This window comes from Lissotriton helveticus, chromosome 5_2 (genome assembly GCF_964261635.1).
Source record: "Lissotriton helveticus chromosome 5_2, aLisHel1.1, whole genome shotgun sequence".
Classification (NCBI taxonomy): domain Eukaryota; kingdom Metazoa; phylum Chordata; class Amphibia; order Caudata; family Salamandridae; genus Lissotriton; species Lissotriton helveticus.
In genome coordinates, this window is record NC_136066.1 from 441,784 (window position 1) to 464,824 (window position 23,041).

Genomic DNA, 23,041 nt, shown 5'->3' on the forward strand with positions numbered 1-23,041 from the left:
GGAAGGACGGGGGTGGTAGGGAGAGAGATCTAAACACAAGCACACGCAGAGTGAAAAAGGGAAAGGAAGGGTGAGAGCAAGAGATACAGACAGAGGCAGACACAAGCAGAGGAAGCGTGAGTGAGGGGAAGGAAGAGTGAGAGAAAGAGACAAAAACAAGCAGAGTAAGAGAGGGAAAGGAAGAGAGATAGTGAGAGAGTCAAACGCAATGAGAAGCAGAGAGAGATGGGAAGGGAGTCAGAGAGAAGTGGGGAGTAAAGAGAAACTGAGAAATGCCTGGTGCCATTATTTAGTAACTTCATCCCTGAGTTCAGAGCAGGCTCTGCTTCGTACTCGTTCTGTATTTGTCTTAAAATACATCCGGTATCACTGCTAATGAAGGAATACCATGAGTCCTGGTATATATGGCAGCAAAGACTGTACCCCAAGAGGCACAATCTTCTATTTGTGGTGTTATTCCCATGAGCAAGCAGATTGTTAGCATTCTGTGTTTTTCATATGGGGTAGTATTCGGGAATACTGCCTTGAGCTGAGATATTTTCTGAGCTACCCAGAATGGCATTTGTTCACGTTTCGTTACCGCGTATAATGTTTGTGGAGTATTTTAATTGCTGTACCCTGAGATTGGGTTCCATTTGTTGCAACTGTTGTTGGTTGGACTGTGCAAGTCGTCATGACGAATTGCGTCATTGATTTTAGCTTTGGTTCTTTGAAAGGCTGCCGTACCACAGATGACTGGTAGGGTGCAGGCTTGAGCTGTGGTACTTTGAAAGGCTGCAGTACCACACAGGACTGGTAGGGTGCAGGCTTGAGCTGTGGTACTTTGAAAGGCTGCGGTACCACAGAGGACTGATAGGGTGCAGGATTGAGCTGTGGTACTTTGAAAGGCTGGAGTACCACAGAGGACTGGTAGGGTGCAGGCTTGAGCAGTGGTACTTTGAAAGGCTGCGGTACCACAGAGGACTAGTAAGGTGCAGGCTAGAGCTGTGGTACTTTGAAAGGTTGCGGTACCACAGAGGACTGGTAGGGTGCAGGCTAGAGCTGTGGTACTTTGAAAGGTTGCGGTACCACAGAGGACTGGTAGGGTGCAGGCTAGAGCTGTGGTACTTTGAAAGGCTGCGGTACCTCAGAGGACTAGTAGCAAAGAGGCTTGAGCTGTGGTACTTTAAAAAGGTTGTGGTACCACAGAGGACTGGTAGGGTGCAGGCTTGAGCTGTGGTACTTTGAAAGGCAGCAGTACCACAGACGACTGGTAGGGTGGAGGCTAGAGCTGTGGTACTTTGAAAGGTTGCGGTACCACAGAGGACTGGTAGGGTGCAGGCTTGAGCTGTGGTACTTTGAAAGGCTGCGGTACCACAGAGGACTGATAGGGTGCAGGCTAGAGCTGTGGTACTTTGAAATGCTGCGGTACATCAGAGGACTGGTAGGGTGCAGGCTTGAGCTGTGGCACTTTGAAAGGCTGCGGTACCAGAGGACTGGTAGGGTGCAGGCTTGAGCTGTGATACTTTGAAAGGCTGCGGTACCACAGAGGACTGGTAGCGAGGAGGCTTGAGCTGTGGTACTTTGAAAGGCTGCGGTACCACAGAGGACTGGTAGGATGCAGGCTTGAGCTGTGGTACTTTGAAAGGCTGCAGTACCACCGAGGACTGGTAGGGTGCAGGCTTGAGCTGTGGTACTTTGAAAGGCTGCGGTACCACAGAGGACTGGTAGGGTGCAGGCTTGAGCTGTGGTACTTTGAAAGGCTGCGGTACCACAGAGGACTGGTAGGGTGCAGGCTTGAGCTGTGGTACTTTGAAAGGCTGTGGTACCACAGAGGACTGGTAGGGTGCAGGCTTGAGCTGTGGTACTTTGAAAGGCTGCGGTACCTCAGAGGACTGGTAGGGTGCAGGCTAGAGCTGTGGTACTTTGAAAGGCCACGGTACCACAGAGGACTGGTAGGGTGCAGGCTTGAGCTGTGGTACTTTGAAATGCTGCGGTACCACAGAGGACTGGTAGGGTGCAGGCTAGAGCTGTGGTACTTTGAAAGGCTGTGGTACCACAGAGGACTGGTAGGGTGCAGGCTTGAGCTGTGGTACTTTGAAAGGCTGTGGTACCACAGAGGACTGGTAGGGTGCAGGCTTGAACTGTGGTACTTTGAAAGGCTGCGGTACCACAGAGGACTGGTAGGGTGCAGGCTTGAGCTGTGGTACTTTGAAAGGCTGCGGTACCACAGACGACTAGTAAGGTGCAGGCTAGAGCTGTGGTACTTTGAAAGGCTGTGGTACCACAGAGGACTGGTAGGGTGCAGGCTTGAACTGTGGTACTTTGAAAGGCTGCGGTACCACAGAGGACTGGTAGCGAAGAGGCTTGAGCTGTGGTACTTTGAAAGGCAGCGGTACCACAGAGGACTGGTAGGGTGCAGGCTTGAGCTGTGGTACTTTGAAAGGCAGCGGTACCACAGAGGACTGGTAGGGTGCAGGCTTGAGCTGTGGTACTTTGAAAGGCTGCGGTACCACAGACGACTAGTAAGGTGCAGGCTAGAGCTGCAGTCCTTTGAAAGCAAGCAGTACTCCAGGCAGGTAGCTCATGCTTGTGCACTCACAAAGGCTAGGGTATACTGGTTCAGGCTGCTGTCCTCGCCACTGATGGCACGCACAAAGACTTCCATCAGGGCAGCCGGAGGGGAGAAGTCGGGGAACCCCTGCCCCAGGTTCACCACCTGGTACTTGGTTGCCAGCCCAGCCAGCTCCACCCTGCAGAGGAAAGAAATATGAATAAAGTAATAGAACAGTGAGCACCAAACCCAGACCCCTGTCCCCTCACTCACCTATCTGGCCCTCCAGAGTGCTGCAGCAACAAGAGTGCACATCAGGGTGTGCCACCAGCAGCAGTCCGTGCAGGTAAGAGCAGTGGGGTCGCTGACGACAGACGACGACGAGGGAAAATTAATTATTCATTTAATTTATCATTGTGGTCGGTCGAATCCTCCTCCAACTCGCTCCAATCGCCCTACCGTTCTTACTTGCCCGGGCCGCTCCTGTGTGCCACACAATGTAAAGCACCAGAAATATATTTTTTTTTAAAGAAATTTTTATTATTATAAATTCAAAACAGTACTGATTACAGACATCAGTTGCCAATATCATGATATACTTATTACAGGGTAGTTCGTCAGGTAATACGTTGTACACAGTTGTCTTACTCCACATTATAGCATACATAAGTTTCTGAATCCCCGATCCCGGGTATTTAGGCGACTTTACGATAGTTTGTGTGGGTTAGTCGCTTAAATCTGGGTCCGATTCTTCCGTTGGGGGGGGGGGCACAAATATTGCAGCAGAACGAATTCCACTTGCCCCACACACGTACCCACTTATTTGGACACCCTCTGTGTATGAATACTGCCTTTTCTGCCACCATTGCTCTATCTAGGTCTTAAATGTAAAATGTAAATTGATACCTGTATAGCGCACTACTCACCCGCAAGGGTCTCAAGGCGCTTGTACGAATACCGCTGTGGAACCCATCCTGGCTTTCCCTGTGAGGTGTCCACTCCTGGGCACCCCCAGGGTGAAGCCAGGCATCCTTAGCGTTGTGGGGGCCGTTGTGGAGATTAAGCAAGCTATTGCCCAGAGTTGCAGAGTGGGACTCCATGATTGGAATAGGCACCGAGGCGAGAATTATCAGGTCCGAGGAAATTGAGCCCAAGACCCGCCGAGGCGGGGAATTGAACCCTGGTCCCGGGCCAGACCTCTGCATCAGGGTCTGCCGCTCTAACCATTGAGCCACACTTCTCCACAGGTCTTGACACTAGTGCTGATGTGTGGATATAGCTGTGCGATATTTCGTTTAGCTAGTGTAATCCTAAGGGTCACCCAGGCCTGTGCTGCATGGTTGAGGTCCTTTGGCTTCCAAATATTGAGCAGGAACCTCCGTGGTTCCGGGGGGACCTCGAAGCCACAGACCCGGGTGATTGTTGCCATGACTGTCTCCCAGTAGTGTGTTATGTTGGGACAATCCCACAGCGTATGGTAAAATGTGCCCCTTTGCCCACAACCCCGCAGACACAAAGGTGTCTCAATCCGTCCAATTTTGTGAAGCATTGTTCTAGTGTAGAACGTCCTGTGCAATATTTTCAGTTGCACATGTAGTCGGGACGGAATCGCCACCTCTCGTGGGGATGCCAATGCCTCCTGCCAGTCCTGGTCGTCCATGTCTCCTAGTTCGGCATGCCATTTTTCTCGCAAAGGTGTGCATGTGATCTTTCTGATTATTGATTAGGTTGTGATTAGTGAGAGAGACTGTTTTTTTGGTAAGGTGGTCTGAAAGGAGGCAGTCCTCGAGTGGTGATGACTCGGGGAGGGTGGCACCTCGGGGCTATGGCTTTTGTAAGTGCATATTTAATTTGTGAATAGCGAAAGTGCTCTGAGTCAGCCATTGATACGTTGTGCGCAGCTGGGCAAAAGTCACTATCTCTCCCTTCTTCCAAAGGTCTCCAACTCTAGAGATACCAGTAAGGTCCCATTGAGCAAAACCTTTACTGTTGCGAAGCATACCTAGTTTTGGTGTGTCCCACAGTGGTGTGAGTTGGGTGAGGGCTCCCTCCTAGCCGAGAACCATGTATATACTGTGTGTGCAGTGGGGCCGAACAACACGTTTTTCTTGGCCTTGTTGTATAGCGCCACCAGGGGTCCGTCGGTACCAAGGGTGTGTCTGTCAATCCGGTGGGCTGGTTCCTCCTGCGGGGCGTGAAGCCATTGGTTTACCACTATAAGTTGTGAGGCCCAGTAGTGTAGTTGCACATTGAGCAGGGCGATTCCACCATCATACCAGCTCCTAGTGAGTTTGGATATGGCTATGCGAGGAGGCTTTCTGTCCCAGAGTGATCCCACCTCAGCCTCGATGGCTTTGAAATATGAGTTGGGGACAGGGGTTGGCGTGTTTTGTAGGGCGTATAGGAATCGTGGGAGAGACATCATTTTGAATAAGGCCGCTTGGCCCAGGAGGGTCAAAGTAGTGCGTTCCAGTTTTTCACATCGTTTTTGAGTCTCAGGAGAGGGGGATTATGGTCTGGTGTGATGTTTAAAACCATCCCTCCCGAGTTGTATCGTCACTTTCCTCGGCAAGCGTGGGGGGGCGGACCGCGGAGGACAAATAGAACCGATTTCGCCCATACGATGCACAGATATCTAATAGACAATTAAATGAACGGCTGGGGGAGGTCATATATAATAATATATCATCTGCATATAGTGATATACGGTCCTCCCACCCCTCGGTCCAACGCAATCCTTGTATCACTGGTTCTGTTCTTATCCAAGTCGCGAGTGGCTCAAGTACCAGGGCAAATAGAAGTGGGGACAAAGGACAACCATGTCTGGTCCCACGCCCAGAGGAAGCCTTTAGAAATCCGTCCATTAGCTACTATGTGTGCCATGGGTTGTGTGTATAGTAGATAGACCCAAGCACAAAAGTTGGGGCCAAAGTCAAAATGTTGTAACATTGCGAACATGAAGGACCATTCCACCCGATCAAAGGCCATACTGGCGTCTAATGATAGGATTCTAACTGCAAAGTGTTTGTAGTCAGCAAAAAGAAAGGGCGCACTGCTGAATGTGGACGCAATAGGTTTTACAATTCTCAGGTAGGACTGTGGTGCAGAAGGGCGAGGGGATGAACACTGCCTTGTCATACCACCTTCACACGAATGATCCGGCGCACACAGCGATTCTCTCACGGACCTTGAGGTTCTTTCCTTTGGCATGGTTTTACCATTCATAGATAGTCTCCTTTGAGACATGACACTATGAGCATTTGTTATACCTATATATACTGTTATCTGTTCCACCTATGTCCTTTGTATCTCCCCCAGCCCCGTGGAGTCGCGGGAATACAATCCCACTTGCGACGAAATACGTGTTGACTGGTTTGCTTAAAAGAACATTAAACACCGAATTGCTCACGTACCACTTGAAGAATTGTTTGCTTATCCTCAGGCTTTGTTGTTCTTTGTAAATGTATATGTGTCTACATTTGACACACTGTGTTATATGCAATTGGTGTGTGCAAGGGCATCCCGTTGCGTCTAAGGATAGGATGACCGCCTCTTCTTGGATAGTGGACATACGGGACATTACGCCATGGAGCCGTCGTAGGTTCATTGCTGTGTTACGGCCCAGCATAAAACCTGATTGATAGGGGTGTATAAGAGACGCAAGTTGCCATTGTAATCTGGATGCCAGTACTTTCGCTAATATTTTTGCTTCTGCATTGAGGAGTGAAATTGGATGGTAAGAGGTGCAGTCCTGAGGGGGCCTGCCTGGTTTGGGGTTCGTCACCAGAGTCGCTATCTTCTGGTCTCTGGGAAGTATTCCCTTATCTAGACTGTCTTCATACATTTTTAATAAGTGAGGCCCTAGCCTATCTGCTTCTTTTTTTTAGAGTTCCACTGGAATACAGTTGGGACCTAGCGCTTTGCCCGGTTGCAGCCCCCTAATCGCAGCCGTGATTTCGTCAACTGTAAGTGGCTCATCCAATGTGTCCACCTCCTGGGTTGCCAATGTTGGCAGACGTATGTCTTGGAGAAAGGCCAAATTCTCTTCTACGGTGGCGTCTGTAGTGGGTGTGTACACTGTCTCATAGTGTCGCGCAAAGTCTGCAACTATGTCCTGTGGGTCTGTTATTTCCTCCCCAGAAGCCAAATGTAATTGGGCCACCCAGTGATTAGCTCGTTCCTTCTTATCTAGCCAGGCCAGTAACTTACCTGCTTTGTCTCCCACTTCATAAATGGTGTGCTGCGTTTTTGTAGCTCTCACCCTGGTGTCTTCCCATGCATAGTCCCTGTAAGCTTGTCGAGCTAAGGCTAGGTTATGAGTTGCCTCGCCAGTCGGGTCTCTTGTGTGTTCGTTTTCTGCTAGACTAACTGCATTTTCAAGCTCTTGTACCTGTCGAGCCTTGTCCCGTTTGTGTGAAGTAATTTCAGATATGGACTGACCGCGTATCACTGTCTTGTATGCCTCCCAGAGTACTAGGAGAAGCCACAGAGTGTGTGTTTTCTTGAAAGTAGTGCTTTGTAGTTTTGTGTAATTTTTTCCCAATAGCTGGGACCTTCAAGTATCCTGGGTATATTGGATAAATGCGTCTCCGTCCCGTGTGTTGTGATGTGTATGTTACCGATATAGGGGAGTGATCAGATATTCCTCTGGGTAGGTGCGTGATCTCCCTGACAGTCTCCAGGCTTGCCAGGGAGGATAGATATCATCAATCCTGGACATACTATTGTGGGCTCCTGAGTGGTATGTGTATTGGCGCATCGTGGGATGACGTGCTCGCCAAATGTCAACCGGTCCAAGCGCTTCCTTGAATTCTCGCAATTGTGTGAAGGGGTTCCCTTGGTGGCAACCTATCCCAAGAGGCGTCAAGTACGGCGTTAAAGTCGCCTCGTATCATCAGTTCCCCCAAGGGGTAAAGTAAGCAGGAACTTACCGAGGGCTGGGAAGGCTAGTCTGTGGAGTGCAGGGGGAACATATACTGAGCCCAGGTTGTAAGCTTGATCTTCCCACTGACAAGAAAGTGCCGCAAAGTGCCCTTGGTCATCTGTCTGGGTGCTCTGTATTATCAACGGACAACTTTTTCGAACCAGTATCCCCACCCCTCTAGATCCCGTAGTGAATTCGGAGTGCGCTATCATTTTAAACCCCCATCTATCCAGTGCTTTGGTGGCTGTTCCCACCAAGTGGGTTTCCTGTAGGAAGACCACTGATGGAGTTTGTCTCTTGAGATATTGTAGTACCAGCCCTCTTTTTATTTTGTTACCTAAGCCATTAACATTCCAGGATATGAGGGTGAGAGGAGGGCTATGAGGTACTGAAATTCTGAACCCGTTTCATAAAAGTCATCGTACCATGACGATTTTGGTAGCAGCAGACCGAAAATGGCTAGTGTAAGGTGTACAAGTATTTTCGTCATATTCGAGTGACGAGATCACCGTGAAATCAGAGTTCTCGTTCTGAACCCTCGGGATCCATCTTGCGTACGGCAGCCATTTTGTGGTTGCCCTCACATAGGCCGATGACAGTGGCCGAACGAGTCTCCAAGCACACGTACACTTTAGCTGACTTCAGAATGACCTGAGCGAGCGACCCTCTTGCCTGAAGCCAAACTTGTTAAGCCAGTTCCTTTCCCAGTAGCTGATCAACATTGCTGATCAAGACACAAGACACCATCAAACCTTTTATTACGCACAGCTATGTCTTATCTTGCTCACACCTTTCTCTGCTCCTTTCTTTATGGTCCATTTACGATGGGGATGTGCCCGTTTTTATGGTGGGTTCGATCGCCCTGTCTGATGAAGAATGTTGGGTTTGACTAAAAATTGATTGTGGGTTGGACAAACTGAAAAATGGGCTTGTCATCATGATTCTGCGGTTTTGTCGTGAAAACATGTGAATGGCCAACTGTAAAATAAGGAATGTTCGCATGAAGCATAATATTTGGTATAAAAAGGGATGACTAGCTTTGTAAAGTTGAGCAGTCTCCTGAGAACATACACCGTGTTGTACTTCTAGGATACCTGTTACTGGCTGCAGCCAATAAATCTGATCTTTGACGTCACCAAGAAGTTTCTGTGTTTCTGTAGTCTGAGACAGGAGAATCCGAAGTCCTCGGGTGTGTCTCCTGGCACCGCTGGGTTTTAAATAACCCGGTACTTCAGCTGGACTTGTGTGTGTCTTCCAGACGTAAATGCAAGGGGTCAGGAACTATGTCTCCCGGGCTGTAAGGCAACTTTGGGACATTGGAGTCGTGCACGTGAGTCGGTGGGTTCCCTGAGTACTAACCCTGAAGTGTATGGCATCAGCATTAAACAATTAAACATACCAAAAAATAAAAATTACAAACTTAAACAGTACCTTAACCAGTACCCCCCTTCTACCCCCCTCCCTGCCTCCCTGCTAGACGGATTCCCAACTACCTGCCACCCCAACTGTGCAGAGTGCTTTAGCCCTATAAACAGTACTTGTGTAAGGGGTGAGAGGCCATCCGGAGCACTTTGAACATCCCTTTGCTCAAAGACTGAAGAGGTCAAATCGTTGCAGTAAATACAGCATCGGAATGAGGAAACAAAGTTCCATAGTATGACTCTATTGGGCCAGTCCCAGACCATCCTGGGTGATCCTAGTTAAGGTAGTGCATCATGGCGTGGGGTGATTGGACGTCTCTGTTACAAGGCCTCATCGTTGCTAAGCCAGTGTCATCCACCCTTGTTGGTTCATTGCTCCGAGTCCATTTGAGGCTGGTCATCTGCTCCACACACTTGTCTCCGGCCCTGTGACGCCGCCTCCGAGGGGCGACGTTGTTGTTGACCACTGTCTTTTCTTGATCCATTGACCCAACGCCAACCTTCGAGCCAGTTGTGGACGTCCTCTGGTGCTTCGAAGAACCAGGCTTTGCCGTTTGCTACCACCTGGAGCTTTGCGGGAAAGAGCATGGAATAGACGAGCTCTCTGCGTTTAAGTTCCTTCTTAACCTCGAGGAAGCTCCTTCTCTGCTTGGTGATCGCCGCCATGTAGTCTGAAAAAATATGTGGCGTAGACTCGGCCCAAGACCTTTGGAGCACCTTACATGAGACTGCATTACACAAAGTCAAGAAAGAGGATTCCAGGCTCAGTGCTTTTGCTGCTGCCGCCCTTGTTCTGCTCTGCTTTCTGCTGTGGCTGGATGGCTCTGGTGCTGCTCTCCTGAAGCACCCGGGAGATCTCCTGATATTTTCGCCGCAAAAACTGCCTGTGCCCGCCCCTGCCCCCGTACCGCCGCCTGCAGTCGCACTGGGAAGTTGCCTGCGCTGCCGGTTGCCCCGTGTGTACCCGTGTGTGCCTGCCTGCCTTTGCCGAGTGAGGCCGACTGAGGCCGCAGAGAGGCAGGTGGGTGGGCGAAATGAGGCAAGGCGGGGGGAGGCAGGAGAGGCGTGACTCGGCAGGCTGAGACCAAGGAGGGCCTTGTGATCCCTGGGAGCAGCCTGAGGTGTGTTTGAGCCTGAGGGGGTTAGTGCGCAAAACGAAGTGGCAGGCGGCGCACGGGAGTAAGCCGCGGGCCGCAAGGCGCAGCATGGACGTAGACGGCAAGCGGAGGCGGCGGCGGCGATAGAGGATCAAGCCGCTGGCCGTGAGTCGCTGCGAGGAGCTGCAATGGGCCATGAGGAGGCAGAAGACAACGGTAAGCAGCGGCGGCTGCAGTGGAGTAAGCCGCGGGACGCAAAGAGCCGCGACGCAGTTTAGTTGGGATCTTTGAGGAGCTGCGAGGTGGGAGCAGCTGTGCAGTGGGGAGTGGTGGTGAGGGGGGGGCTGTGAAAGGGCTACCTAAGTCGTAAGTTGCCTGAGCCGGAGCTGCAGCTGCGAGCTTTTGGAATAAGCGGGGCACCCGACCTCTACTTCCTCTATTCCTTCTATTCCCACTGCACAAATTGAAACCTATAGTTTGGAGGTAGATTAAGGCTTGGGACTACAGCTACAGCCAATTGATTGAACTGCCACGATTCTGTTGAGACCTTATCTGTGTTGGTAATATTGGAGGTGGCGGTGGTGGCGTCATTGGGGTTGCTTGTTGAGCGTGAGCACCCCGTTCCGCCCCGTCGTGGAGGTTGGACCAAGGAGCCTGGAGCGTGGAGTGGGAGTAGGAGTTTGAGAGCTTTGGAGACGGGGAGCCAGGCGCGGACTGGCATGCGCAATTGAGAGCCCTTACCGGGGGTTTGAGTTGGCGGCGGCTTATGGCTCATGGCTTGCCGTCTGCTGACTGATTATACGGTTAGCGGACCCCCCTCTCCAGCTGAGCTATTGGGACAGCCAGAGAGAAACTGCAGAAAACTGTGGTTAAGTGCGATACGGTGGAGAGTACTATACCTTTAGCCTCTTGAGACACCGAGTTACTGAGCCCTGGAATTCGTGAACAGTTGGTCCGAGTGAGAGAGTGGAAAACAGAGGGGGATCAAGCTAAGAAAACACGAATAGGGTACAGTAGTACGGAAAGTGAGGGGAATTATGCGCTCTGGTAAAGAGAGGGGAATTATGCGCTCTGGTAAAGAGAGGACGTCAGGAACAATTGTACGACGCACAAAGAAAATACAACAACCGAAGGTGCTAAAAAAGGTTAAAGCAAACACCGAAGGAATGAATCAGACACTAATCTCTCCAATAGCAAGGATGTTTGAGAAATCGGGTAAAATCCCGGACAAATTTCAATTTATGAAGGATCCAACCGGAGCTTTGATGACAATGCAAACAGATCCTGAAAATAATGAACCTACAAACCCCAATTAAACCTACTAATACCGAGAAAGCTAGTATGCAAGTCACACAAAGTATCCAACAAAAAGGACAGTGTAACTCACAAATTAAGACTAATGAACAAAATGAATTCCAAATCACAGATCAGGATATATTAAGTGTAACTATACCTTCCGGGACAAATCATCAAAATAATCCAAAAGAAATGGATGTATCAGTTGTATCAGATGTATCAGATGCATTACCTAAGGATGCAAATTGCTATATAAGTGATTCTGATTTCAATTATCCCGATGTCAATCAGGTAATCCAGAGAGGTATGAAGGAACAAAAACTGTCAATGATTCCTATAGAAGTAAACGTAGAAATCAAGAAAAGATCTCAGACAGTTACTGAGGAAATAACGACCAGACAATTGAGTAATCAAAGTTGTAATATAGGGAGCATCAATCAAGATGACGATGACCCTCATGGAACAAGCCAAGATAATCCAAATGGGGGGGATGATTTAGGAAATAAAATAAATGAATATAAGGATCCAAAAATAAATGACATCTTCAAGGTAGAATATCCAACTTCCATTACCAATGAATACCAAAATGGAAAGTCAACACAAGATAACCAAATAGGAATAAAAAAACAAGATATGGGGCTGAATGGGGAAATTTTTTAACAAACCTCGACTTTGACAACAGAAGCACTAAAATATCAATCCAATAAAATGGATATTCAAATTGATTTACTCAAAATGATGGCAAACGCAGTTGCGTGAATTGACAATAAACTTGCTAAGATTATTGGTCTGATAGTTAGAGCTCAAAATGACAATCAAAAAATGGCCACAGATTGTATCTGTACACCTATTATAGATAAGCTAGCAACAATATCTGAGGTTTTGCATTTCATAATAAAAGATAACAAAAAGACCATACAAAAGGAAAATAGAAATGATTATGAAAAAATGAAAGGCAAATCTAAACTTATTATTGATAAGGAAAATAACAGTTGCATTGAAAGTATCGATGGGATAGAATGAACACCACCAAAAAAACCGCAGACAAAAGCAAAGGCACAAGGCGAAAGAATAACAACAATAGACGTACAATTATTGGACCAAAAACGGGATGAGACAACCAGTATAGAAACAAGGGTAGATCAAGAATGTAAAGAACAGGACCCCCATGGTTTCACTATGTCAAAACGCCAAAGGAAAAAATTACGCAAAGCAAGAAAAAATGTAAAAATCAAAAATTGCGCAGTAATACAATTGGATGAAGACCTGATAACAACCATAGACACGCAAGAATATGATTTAAGAAATGAATCACCAAGAGAAGAAAAAAAGATCTCACCAACAACTAAGACTGGGAATAATAAATACTTCGCTATATTTGTACCATCAAAGGAAAAAGTGAGGGCCCAAAAAAATATAGCTATTATGTGCACTAAAACAAGCCAACCAGGGATGGAACAAAAAAATACGGAGGAAGGTATCAATCTGAGAAAAATAAAATCAACGGGTAAAGGGCTACTTATAGAGCAAGAGCCGCAGCTTGTAAAAAGTAGAAAATTAGAAGAACCGGCAGTAATAGGGACTATACCTAGCCCACCTCAAATCAAAGAAAAGTTACTAGAAAAAGAGAAAGAACATGATAGTTGCCCGATCATTTAGAGTTCTCAGAGATGGAATGATAGCACTCCTATAAAGGTAACGATAAAAACAAGTCATACACAACATCAATATGCTGATGAAAAAACAGAAACATATTTGAAATCTAATGTAAATGATGAAGATAAAAGGAATACGCAAAAAATAGTAGAGATAAAAACAAAATTACCAGCTTGGGATCACCTTGTTATTGAAAATCGGGAAGGAGTAAAGCGAATTACTTACAAAACAATGCAAGCTATGAAAATAGATAACCAGGACGACTATCTATCAAATGAGAAAGCACAACTCATTATTAAACCAGAATTCGAATCGAGAGGGAGGGAGACAAGATACACTAAATAGAGGGAATACACTTAGACTATTTAAATCAATCCCATCATTAGCTAAAATTGTGAGTGAGGATATTGACTCAATTGAATTTATGACTGATAAGGATAGTTTCCAGGCACCTACATTAATTACATTAAATTCAATGTCAATTGCAGAACAAATTCTAAATGAACATGAGACATTTAAGGCTTGGGGCATATTAATCAGTAAGCAAGTTCCAAAGGTTTATCCGACACCACTTATTAGTGAGATAGATCAGGAACAGAATGTAAAAACTAATATGAAAAAGGATACCGTACTAAAAAATGCTCGGGGCAGGTCTGCGCATAAAGTAGGAGTAACATCACCGCAAAGGAAAATAGAAAAAGATTCAGGAATAAATGAAAAAGGGATTGCCCTGGCATTACATAGCAATAAGGATCAATGATGGTATAGAACCATGCTCCACCCAAGGAAAGTAAAAAAGATCGAAAAAATGACGATGTGTTCATGGAACATAAATGGAGTGGGAACAAAGATTCATGATGCACACATAGATTCTATACCACATCCATGTCAGATTATCCTATTGCAGGAAACATGGCAAACCAATCCATTTATGTTACAGGGCTATATAGGTTATTTAGAATGTGCAAATAACATCCATAAATATGGCCGTCCAATTGGGGGGCTAGCAACATTTATTTCAGCCTACAGGTCGAGCATGAGCAATTGGACCCAAATAGCGCGAACATTCTAATAGTCAAATTGAAATATAAAACATGTAATCAAAAAATAAAGCATTTAATCTTGACTAATGTATATATACATCCAACACGCAGTAGTAGAGAATCAACGTGTGCAACACTTAATAACTTTTTGCTGGAACAAATGTTGGATGACCCTTTAGCAGACTATATGATGACCGGGGACTTTAACCTGAATTTACTAGCACCGTTTATAAGGGATGATATTTCCCAATCCCAAGATCATCAATGGTCAATCCCCATCAGGACCTAGGAAGGTAGACAAATCCCTTGCGAAATAAAATCGGTATACAATTTGTTAAGGACATAGAAGCAATGGTTCTGCGCATTCTTAATGGGAGATTTAAAGCAGATACTCCTCAAGCATATACGTATATCTCGCATAATGCAAGGACATGGATCGATTTTACAATGACATCACTCAATATCTTCTGGAACATCACCTCATATCAGCTCGAGGGAGAGTTGCAGATAGTGAACACTGTCAGCAGATAATAATTACCAACATCAGGAATAATACAAATCAATCATACCAAACTGCGCCGGGGTACCTTGGAACGATAAATTATAAAAAACTTATTTGGACTGTCCAAAATAAGGATGAGATGAATGAACAAGTCCAGAAACTTATAGAGAATTGCTTCAATGATAGAACAATGGAATCGCTGATTGATCAGTGGGTATATTTTACTAGGAAGTTGGTCAATCCTCAATCTCAAGTGCGATTGGATAAAATGAACAAACGAGATGAAAACAAAACATATATAAATCTTCCATATACAATAACAAAACTAACAAGCATTTACAATGCAATAGGTCTCGCAGCATTAAAGTTTGAGTTATTGGTATTGTGTATGACAATGCCAATATTTGTAACTTTCGCAAATGTGACACCTATAGCATTTCTATTGCAATTTGTGTTGTATTTACGTGACTTAGATGTATTGATATTACAAATATTTGGATATTTGGATATTTGGAGGTGTATTTATAGAGCGCTGCGTTCGCTCCGGAAGGAGCATCATGGCGCTACAAGACCTTGATACCAGATCACAGAGTAGTGTGGAGGGGGGCTAGATTGAAGCTTTGGACCAGTCATCGGGAAGATTAAGATTAAATAACAATGGCTTTTAATTGTTTTAAATAATTAATACTTAAATAAAAGTTATTATAATTTATAATGACAATAGCTTAAGATTTTGTAAATATCTTTTGTAAATTAGGCGCCATGCTTACCAGTAAAAGGCTGGCTCTAAGGGAGTTCGTTTTCGGTAAGAATGTCACCAGGCACCAAAGGCACGCAGCTGCCGAAGATAAAGTGCCGCGGCAGTTGTGCCAATTTTAATTAAAAAAAATAAAATCATGATTCTGGGCAAATTATTTGACCTCCCTGTGCATAAAATTATAAATATGTGTGGAATGTAACGTGATTGTAAATATATAAAATGTAATATCACCAATTTGCAAATCTCCTGTTCATGCTTTGTTGCCAACCATGTGGGTTTTCTTCAGATCCATGCAAACATGCGTACATTATCTGGGGTGGATGTGTGTGGGTGTGTGTGTGGGTGGGTTGTGTGTGTGTGTGTGGGTGAGTTGTGTGTGTGGGGGTGTGTGTGTGTGGGGGTGTCTGTGTGTGGGTGTGTGTGAGGGTGTGTGTGGGTGTGTGTGTGGGGATGTGTGTGTGTGTGTGGGGGGGTTGGGGGGGTGTGGGCGGGGGATAGTGGGGGTGGTGTGGGTTGTTTGTGTGTGTGGGGGGGGTGGGGGGTTGTGCGTGTGAGTGGTTGTGTGTGTGGGTTATGTGTGGCTGTATTTACAAAGTCCAGGCCCTAATTTATAGTCCCTTCTTAGGCATCCAAACCCTCTCGAACCAGAAAATGTTTTTTTAATATGGTCTGGTAGGTTGATCACAAAAGTTTGCTACAACTTACAGATTGTGGACATATCGTCTCAGAAAGTGTTGTTTTTCGCTACCAGGTGAAGCCATTGTGGCACACAGAGTACAGTTTTTGATTCTATATCGGGAGGTGCTGTGGAAAAGGTATTTGCGTTCTGTTTCAAAAAAATGCTTTTACAGCTAAGCATTCACCATAATATAATGGCTTAAAAAACAATGTAAAGCCTGTATCCTTCGACTTTCACAAATAACTAATTATAATTCTACAAATAAAACAACTTTGACAACATTGCATTTGGATACACAATAATCTTAGCCTCTAGACTGGAATACAGGAAGTGTATTGTTTGGTACTGGGCATGAAGAAAAATACAAAGCTACATTCTTTATGCCGCCTCCGTAGAAACTAAATTCACACTTTTAAAATATGTTATCCCTAACAAATACCGCTACATTACTTGACAATGAAAAGACTGGAAAATAAGGGTAACATGAACTTCCTTCAAAACACACCTTTCTGCAGTCTTGTGTCTCCATTGGCGCACGCACCGGAAGTCAGGCAATGTCACCTGTGACGGGGGCGGGGCCGCGTCCGGACCGGAAGAGGAGGAGGTTACGCAAGTGTTGCGGGGCTTCCTTGACCAGGAGGGGGCCCCGGGAAAGGAGCTGGCAAGAGCCGCTGCGGCGGAGTCCCCCGAGATTGGCCCAGTAAGTTAAAAAGGGCTGGGGGGGTCTTGGTGAACTTGTGTGTGTGTCTGTGTGCGACGGGGGGAGGGGGGGGGGAGCACTCGTGTGTGTGTGCGCGCACGTGTGTATGTGTGGGGGGGGTGTCTGTATGTGCGTGCATGCATGGGCGCTCGTGTGTGTGTGTGTCTGTGTGAATGCGCGACAGCAGCTGGCCACAGCGAGCGCGTTCGGGTGTGCGTGCCAGTTTCAAATCGCCTCCAAGGAGATGAGCCAGGATTGTCTCCTGGAAAGCAGACACGGCGACAAAAGGTCTTTGGCGAGAACACGCTTCCGCGCGCTTAGCCGAGACCTAAAAAGAACTCGAAATAGGATACGAAGACAAATCAAAACTTCCATTGCCAATGAGGAAATACTGGGTAAATTAAAATCTTTAAATCGAAACTTGAAGAAGTTAATATGGAATGAAAAAAAAACAAGCAAAACAAGTATTCTGGGCAAAATTATTCCACACAAGTAAACAACCAACCAACAACGCAAGAGAGTGCTGGAAAATCATAAATGGTCTAGTACGACCAAATAAATTGGTGGTTTCAGCAACTTTAACTGAGCAAGAATGGGTCACATTCCTCGAAAAACACCTAAATCAGAATGGAACATTAATAACAAAAATTAAAACACAATCCTCAAAGAGACTAGACTATGAGATCGAAGAACAAATTGAAATATCAAAAGCCCAATTAACAAAATTAATGAAGAAGCAGAAAGACGGGGCACCAGGACCAAATGGTATTCCGTTTGCTCTCTATAAAGAAAATCCAGAATTATGGTCAGGATATCTAATAAAGGTATTTAAAGAAATTATACAGAGAGGCGCTATTCCCGAGTCATGGCGAGGGTCATTAATCTCGCCAATCTTCAAAAAAGGCGCTTCCGGAAAACTATAGGCTTATCACTCTACAGGACACAGATGCTAAGCTGTTTGCTGGGATATTGCCTACGAATTTAAATGAATGGGCAACAGAAAACAAGATACTGCTACCGAATCAGACTGGTTTTATTAAAGGTTTGGGAACAACAACAAACATCTTAGTATTATCTCTACTAATTGACAAGTCAATCAGAGACAAATAGCCAGTGTATTTATGTTTTGTATATTTTAAATCTGCCTTTGATTGCGTCCAAAGAAATCTCCTATGGAAAAAGCTCCAGCAAAATAATATTCCAACTGAACTGCTAAAACTGATTCAATTACTCTATAGTAAAACCTGGGTTAGAGTGAGGATGGGGGATGGCCAAACATTAACAAAATAAATCCAAGCAACTGAAGGACTAAAACAGGGATGTGTATTGGCCCCCCTCCTTTTTAATTTGTTCTTGGCAGATTTAACAGGAAACCAACCTGGACGAATTAAATTCACATCCACCGAAATTAGCTGGCAAACAGATTTCTAATTTACTGTATGCAGATGATGCCATCTTTCTAAGCCATACTAAAGTTGGATTACAGCGGCTAATTAATCGAATAACCATATACGCAAAAGAAAATGGAATGGTGATAAATGAAACCAAAACAAAAATCATGGTGGTCACTAAGAATAAAAATGTAAGACATAAAAGCAAATGGTATATGGAGAACACCCGATTGGAACAAGTTGAAGTATACAGGTATTTGGGTGTACTATTCGATGAGAAGGGAAACTATCATCCACAAAAAATGGACGGATAGTAAACTTTTCTATTGGATGTGCTCTCTCATCTAGAAATAAATTGTCCCACTGAATGGAGTTATCTTCACATTTAATAATATGATAAGAGCTCTGTCCATTTGTCCACAAATGACTTGACGGCAGCATTTAGGATTTTACAGAAGTCACTTGGCAACCTCACATATCGGCCCCTTTTGAAGATTATAGGGGCAAAACTTCTTCCCACCATCACATATGGCAGTGAAGCACTAATGGGGAAGGCCACTGAAATAACAAATAATGCTCTTTCTAAAACATATAAATCCCTCTTTTATCTCCCAAATAATGCCTCACCTGCACAAATTAGAATGGAATTTGGTTTAAATCATCAATATTATGCAAGAAAGGTCATTTCATCAAAACCTGGTATCGGATAAAAAATGACCATGATAATCAGATATCACAGTTATTATGGCAAGAAATAAATAACAATGTGAAGTCACCTGCCTGGAATTATCTCAAGGAAGCGTTAGAAGAGTTTGAGATTATGGCAATTTGGAATAACATGATAAGTAAGGCATCTTTTAAAAAGATAGTCAATCGAACAACAAACCAACTATTGCTTGTAAATGATAAAGATATGCTGGCAAAAAGAAAACATGCATGGTCAATAATAAATGGATATACGAAAAAGAAGGTACAAGAATATTTGGAAACACCCTGGTCGGAAAAAAATAAGCAAGTTCTTCTTAAAGCGAGGTTTGGAATACTCCCGGGTCTTAGTCATCTTCCCCCATGGAAAAAAATTTAAAGTTGCACATTATGTAGACTGTGTAAAAATGGAGAGGAGAATATTGTCCACCTTTTATGCATTTGTCCTGGACTTCATAATGAAAGAAGAACTTTACTCAAACTTCCTTTTAATATACGAGGAATAAGGACTTGTAGGCACGCACTGAAAATGTGTCTCCACTCTAATGACATAAGTATGAACTCTGCCTTCGTAAGGTTGTTATTGATAGCTAAGACAAAATTGGGAGATGAAGTTATAAAATGAAGAAGTATAATGAATTGTAATGACTTTTATGGAGCAATTGCTTTTTAACGGTTTTATCTATCATAGTATATGTTTTGTATTGTCAATATTGTAAGATTTTAAATAATCAAACAATAAAGATTTACCTTACCTAGTCTGGAAAGAATGAGATTACTGAGTTTTCTATGTGCAGTGGTGGAGCCACTCTTGCTGTTTGGAGGATGGCATTGCGGTCTCTGTAGTTAAAAATCTTAGCCTGGATTGGTCGGGGGGGGGGGGTGCTCCGGGTTTTTGTTTACCGCCCGGTACTCTGTGGGCCCTTTCCACCAAGAAAAAACTGGAGAGTCCCCTTGGTTGAAGCTGGGTCTTGATGAGGTCCTCTCTGTAAAGGTCCATGGCTGGCACCTCCTTGAAGTCCAGAACTCCTGTAACAAGTACATTGTTGCATCTCGATCTGCCTTCTTGGTCGTCCAGTTTAGCTGTCGATTTTGAGCTTCTAATTGGTGGACCTTTTGGTGTAGGGTGGCAGTGTCCTTCATGAGTGATGCCATTGTGTTTTTCGACCATGGTCACTCTAGCAGCCATTTTCTGGAAGTCTGTTTGGAGGAATGACACATCCGCAGAAATAGACCCCACTGTTGTTTGAACGTTTGTCAAAGCGGACATTATATCTTGTAATGTGATTTCTTGTTGGCCCTTGGCGTGACACTGATTTGCGTCTTTGGAGAACCTGCATTTGTTCAATTTGGCTTGCAGGGTCTTGCGTTGACCCCGTCCCCCTATTGATCCGCTCCGCGGGAAGTCTGGTATCGCGCAGAACTCACCACTGCCTGCCTGGTGAGTGCGTGTCACCTTGCGGCTTGTCGGGTTTCCTGCTTCACTATGTGGGGGCCTACGATGGCCGCTTGTCCCAGATCAGGCAGAGCGTTGTCTTGGTACTATGGGGTGGTAGTCTGTGGCCAAGGGCGGGTCGACCAGTACCTTATGCAAGCTCCGCAGGATGTCGTTATCTACGTGGTATCGTCGGTGCTGTATATTTTCGCTAATGTCAGTGCTGGGCCTGTGGCTTGAAGTACTCAGGTCGCATGGTTCCTATACTTGCAGCGGGCCCTCGCCTGCTGGTCTTGTCGTATATTGCTGTGCGGCAGTCGGAAGCTTGGAATTATAGAGAGGAGGGGGATTTAGTCCCTACCACGTGTGTCTCGGTGCCACTTGTCCCGTGTAGTAACTGTTCGTGTGGAGAGGGCGATGGGGTACCATCTTGTTTCTTAGTTGGAAGCCTTCCGTTTCACCAGGGCGACATGGGGTCCTTTCAATGCCACAAAGAATGTGTGGGCCGAGCCGCCAGGTTACGGACTCGCGGTTTGTGAGTCGTAGCGCATTCCCCTCCATTGCGCTCCTTCCTTTTGTCCGTGCTACTGGGTGGATTGAAAAGTAGCTCCCACTGGGCCTTCGTTGTGTCTTGTCACACTGGCCCCCTCTCATCCGCAGCACCCGGGGGCCTCAGCCAGGGAACGGGTTGCGGGCCCTGGCTGTACTAGGAGGCGCCACTGGTTTTTGAGCACCGCCGGCATCCTCCCGCGCGGGGCCCCACAGGATGGTAACCGCGGGGCCCTGCAGGATGGGGCCCGCGGGGCCCCGCAGGATGGTGACCGCGGGGCCCCACAGGATGGTGACCGCAGGGCCCCGCAGGATGTTGACCGCGGGGCCCCGCAAGATGGTGACCACGGGGCCTCGCAGGATGGGGACCACGGGTAGCCCCGCAGGATGGGGACCACGGGTAGCCCCGCAGGATGGGGACCACGGGTAGCCCCGCAGGATGGTGACCGCGGGGCCCTGCAGGATGGTGACCGCGGGGTCCCGCAGGATGGGGATCGCGGAGCCCCGCAGGATGGTGATCACGGGGCCCTGCAGGATGGTGACCGCGGGGCCCCGCAGGATGGTGACCGTGGGGCCCCGCAGGATGGGGACCGTGGGGCGCAGCAGGATGGTGACAGCGGGGCCCCACAGGATGGTGACAGCGGGGCCCCGCAGGATGGTGACCGCGGGGCCCCGCAGGATGGTGACCGCGGGGCCCCGCAGGATGGTGACCACGGGGTCCCGCAGGATGGGGACCATGGGGCGCAGCAGGATGGTGACCGTGGGGCCCCGCAGGATGATGACCGCGGGGCCCCGCAGGATGGGGAACATGGGGCGCAGCAGGCTGGTGACCGCGGGGCCCCGCAGGATGGTGACCGCGGGGCCCCGCAGGATGATGATTGCGGGGTCCCGCAGGATGGTGACCGCGGGGTCCCGCAGGATGGGGACCGTGGGGCAAAGCAGGATGGTGACCGCGGGGCCCCGCAGGATGGTGACCACGGGGCACCGCAGGATGGTGACCGTGGGGCCCCGCAGGATAGTGACCGCGAGGCCCCGCAGGATGGGGACCGCGGGGCGCAGCAGGATGGTGACCGTGGGGCCCCGCAGGATAGTGACCACGAGGCCCCGCAGGATGGGGACCGCGGGGCGCAGCAGGATGGGGACCGCTGGGCCCCGCAGGATGGTGACCGCGGGGTCCCGCAGGATGGTGACCACGGGGTCCTGCAGAGTGGTGACCGTGGGGCGCAGCAGGATGGTGACAGTGGGGCCCCGCAGGATGGTGACCGCGGGGCCCCGCAGGATGATGACCTCGGGGCCCCGCAGGATGGGGACCGTGAGGCGCAGCAGGATGGTGACCGCGGGGCCCGCAGGTTGGTGACTGCGAGGCCCCGCAGGATGGGGACCGTGGGGCGCAGCAGGATGGTGACCGCGGGGCCCTGCAGGATGGTGACCGCGGGGCCCCGCAGGATGGTGACTGCGGGGCCCTGCAGGATGGTGACTGCGAGGCCCCACAGGATGGGGACCGTGGGGCGCAGCAGGATGGTGACCGCGGGGCCCCGCAGGATGGGGATCGCGGGGCTCCGCAGGATGGTGACCGCGGGGCCCCGCAGGATGGGGACCGTGGGGTGCAGCAGCTATTTCTACCAAGTGCTATTTCTACCAAGTGCTTATTCCTGACAGTGGTCCAGGTGGCCCTGTCCCATGTATATAATCCCCTGTAAATTTCGCCCGTGCCAGTGGCACAGTGTAAATTGTATGTTTATTATCTAATGTGTTTGGTATAATACAAAGGCTATTTTTATACATAACCTTGTGTGGAGTTTCCTTTGTGGTGGGCATTGGGTGTTGTTGCTGGGTGCACGCGCAAACGCTTTACACATCGCCTCCGAGATAAGCCTGACTGCTCGTGCCAAGCTACCAAGGGGGTGAGCAGGGGTTATCCTTGGCGTGTAACTCCCTTGCCCTGACTAGAGTGGTGGATTCTGCCTGGCTTTGGCGCAAGCCTTAGCCAACCAGAAATCCCCAGTTCTAACAGATTGTTGGGTGATTGGCAGTTTATATAGGTTGTACTGTTGCTTTTCTGTTGTATCTCCATCCCCTCTCTCCATCCCCTCTCTGGCCTCACCTCAGCATGTGGAGGGCGATACTCCAATGCAGAAATACACAGATCTATGGCGCTGCTCGCATGGATGAGAATGCCAATAGTGTGACCACATTGAAAGCTGTAACGTGGAATGTGTGTGACCTGAATGACTGTAGAAAGGTGTGATTAGTTGCAACATATCTTTAACCGTCATGGGGTAGACATCGATTCCAGGAGTTGCATTTAACGGGTGCCAGCTGCACACGCCTGCGCGTGGGTTGGATGGGA

General features: G+C 47.4%; 1 protein-coding gene across 1 annotated transcript in view; it reads right to left on the reverse strand.

Moving 5' to 3' along the window:
• LOC144761129 (kynurenine--oxoglutarate transaminase 1-like) overlaps positions 1 to 23,041 on the reverse strand; it is a 263,160-nt gene that overhangs the window by 188,817 nt on the left and 51,302 nt on the right. The window contains exon 2 of the mRNA XM_078646588.1: positions 2,582 to 2,732. Within this exon, the coding sequence (XP_078502714.1) occupies positions 2,582 to 2,732 (151 nt within the window). The remainder of the gene's footprint in view (positions 1 to 2,581; positions 2,733 to 23,041) is intronic.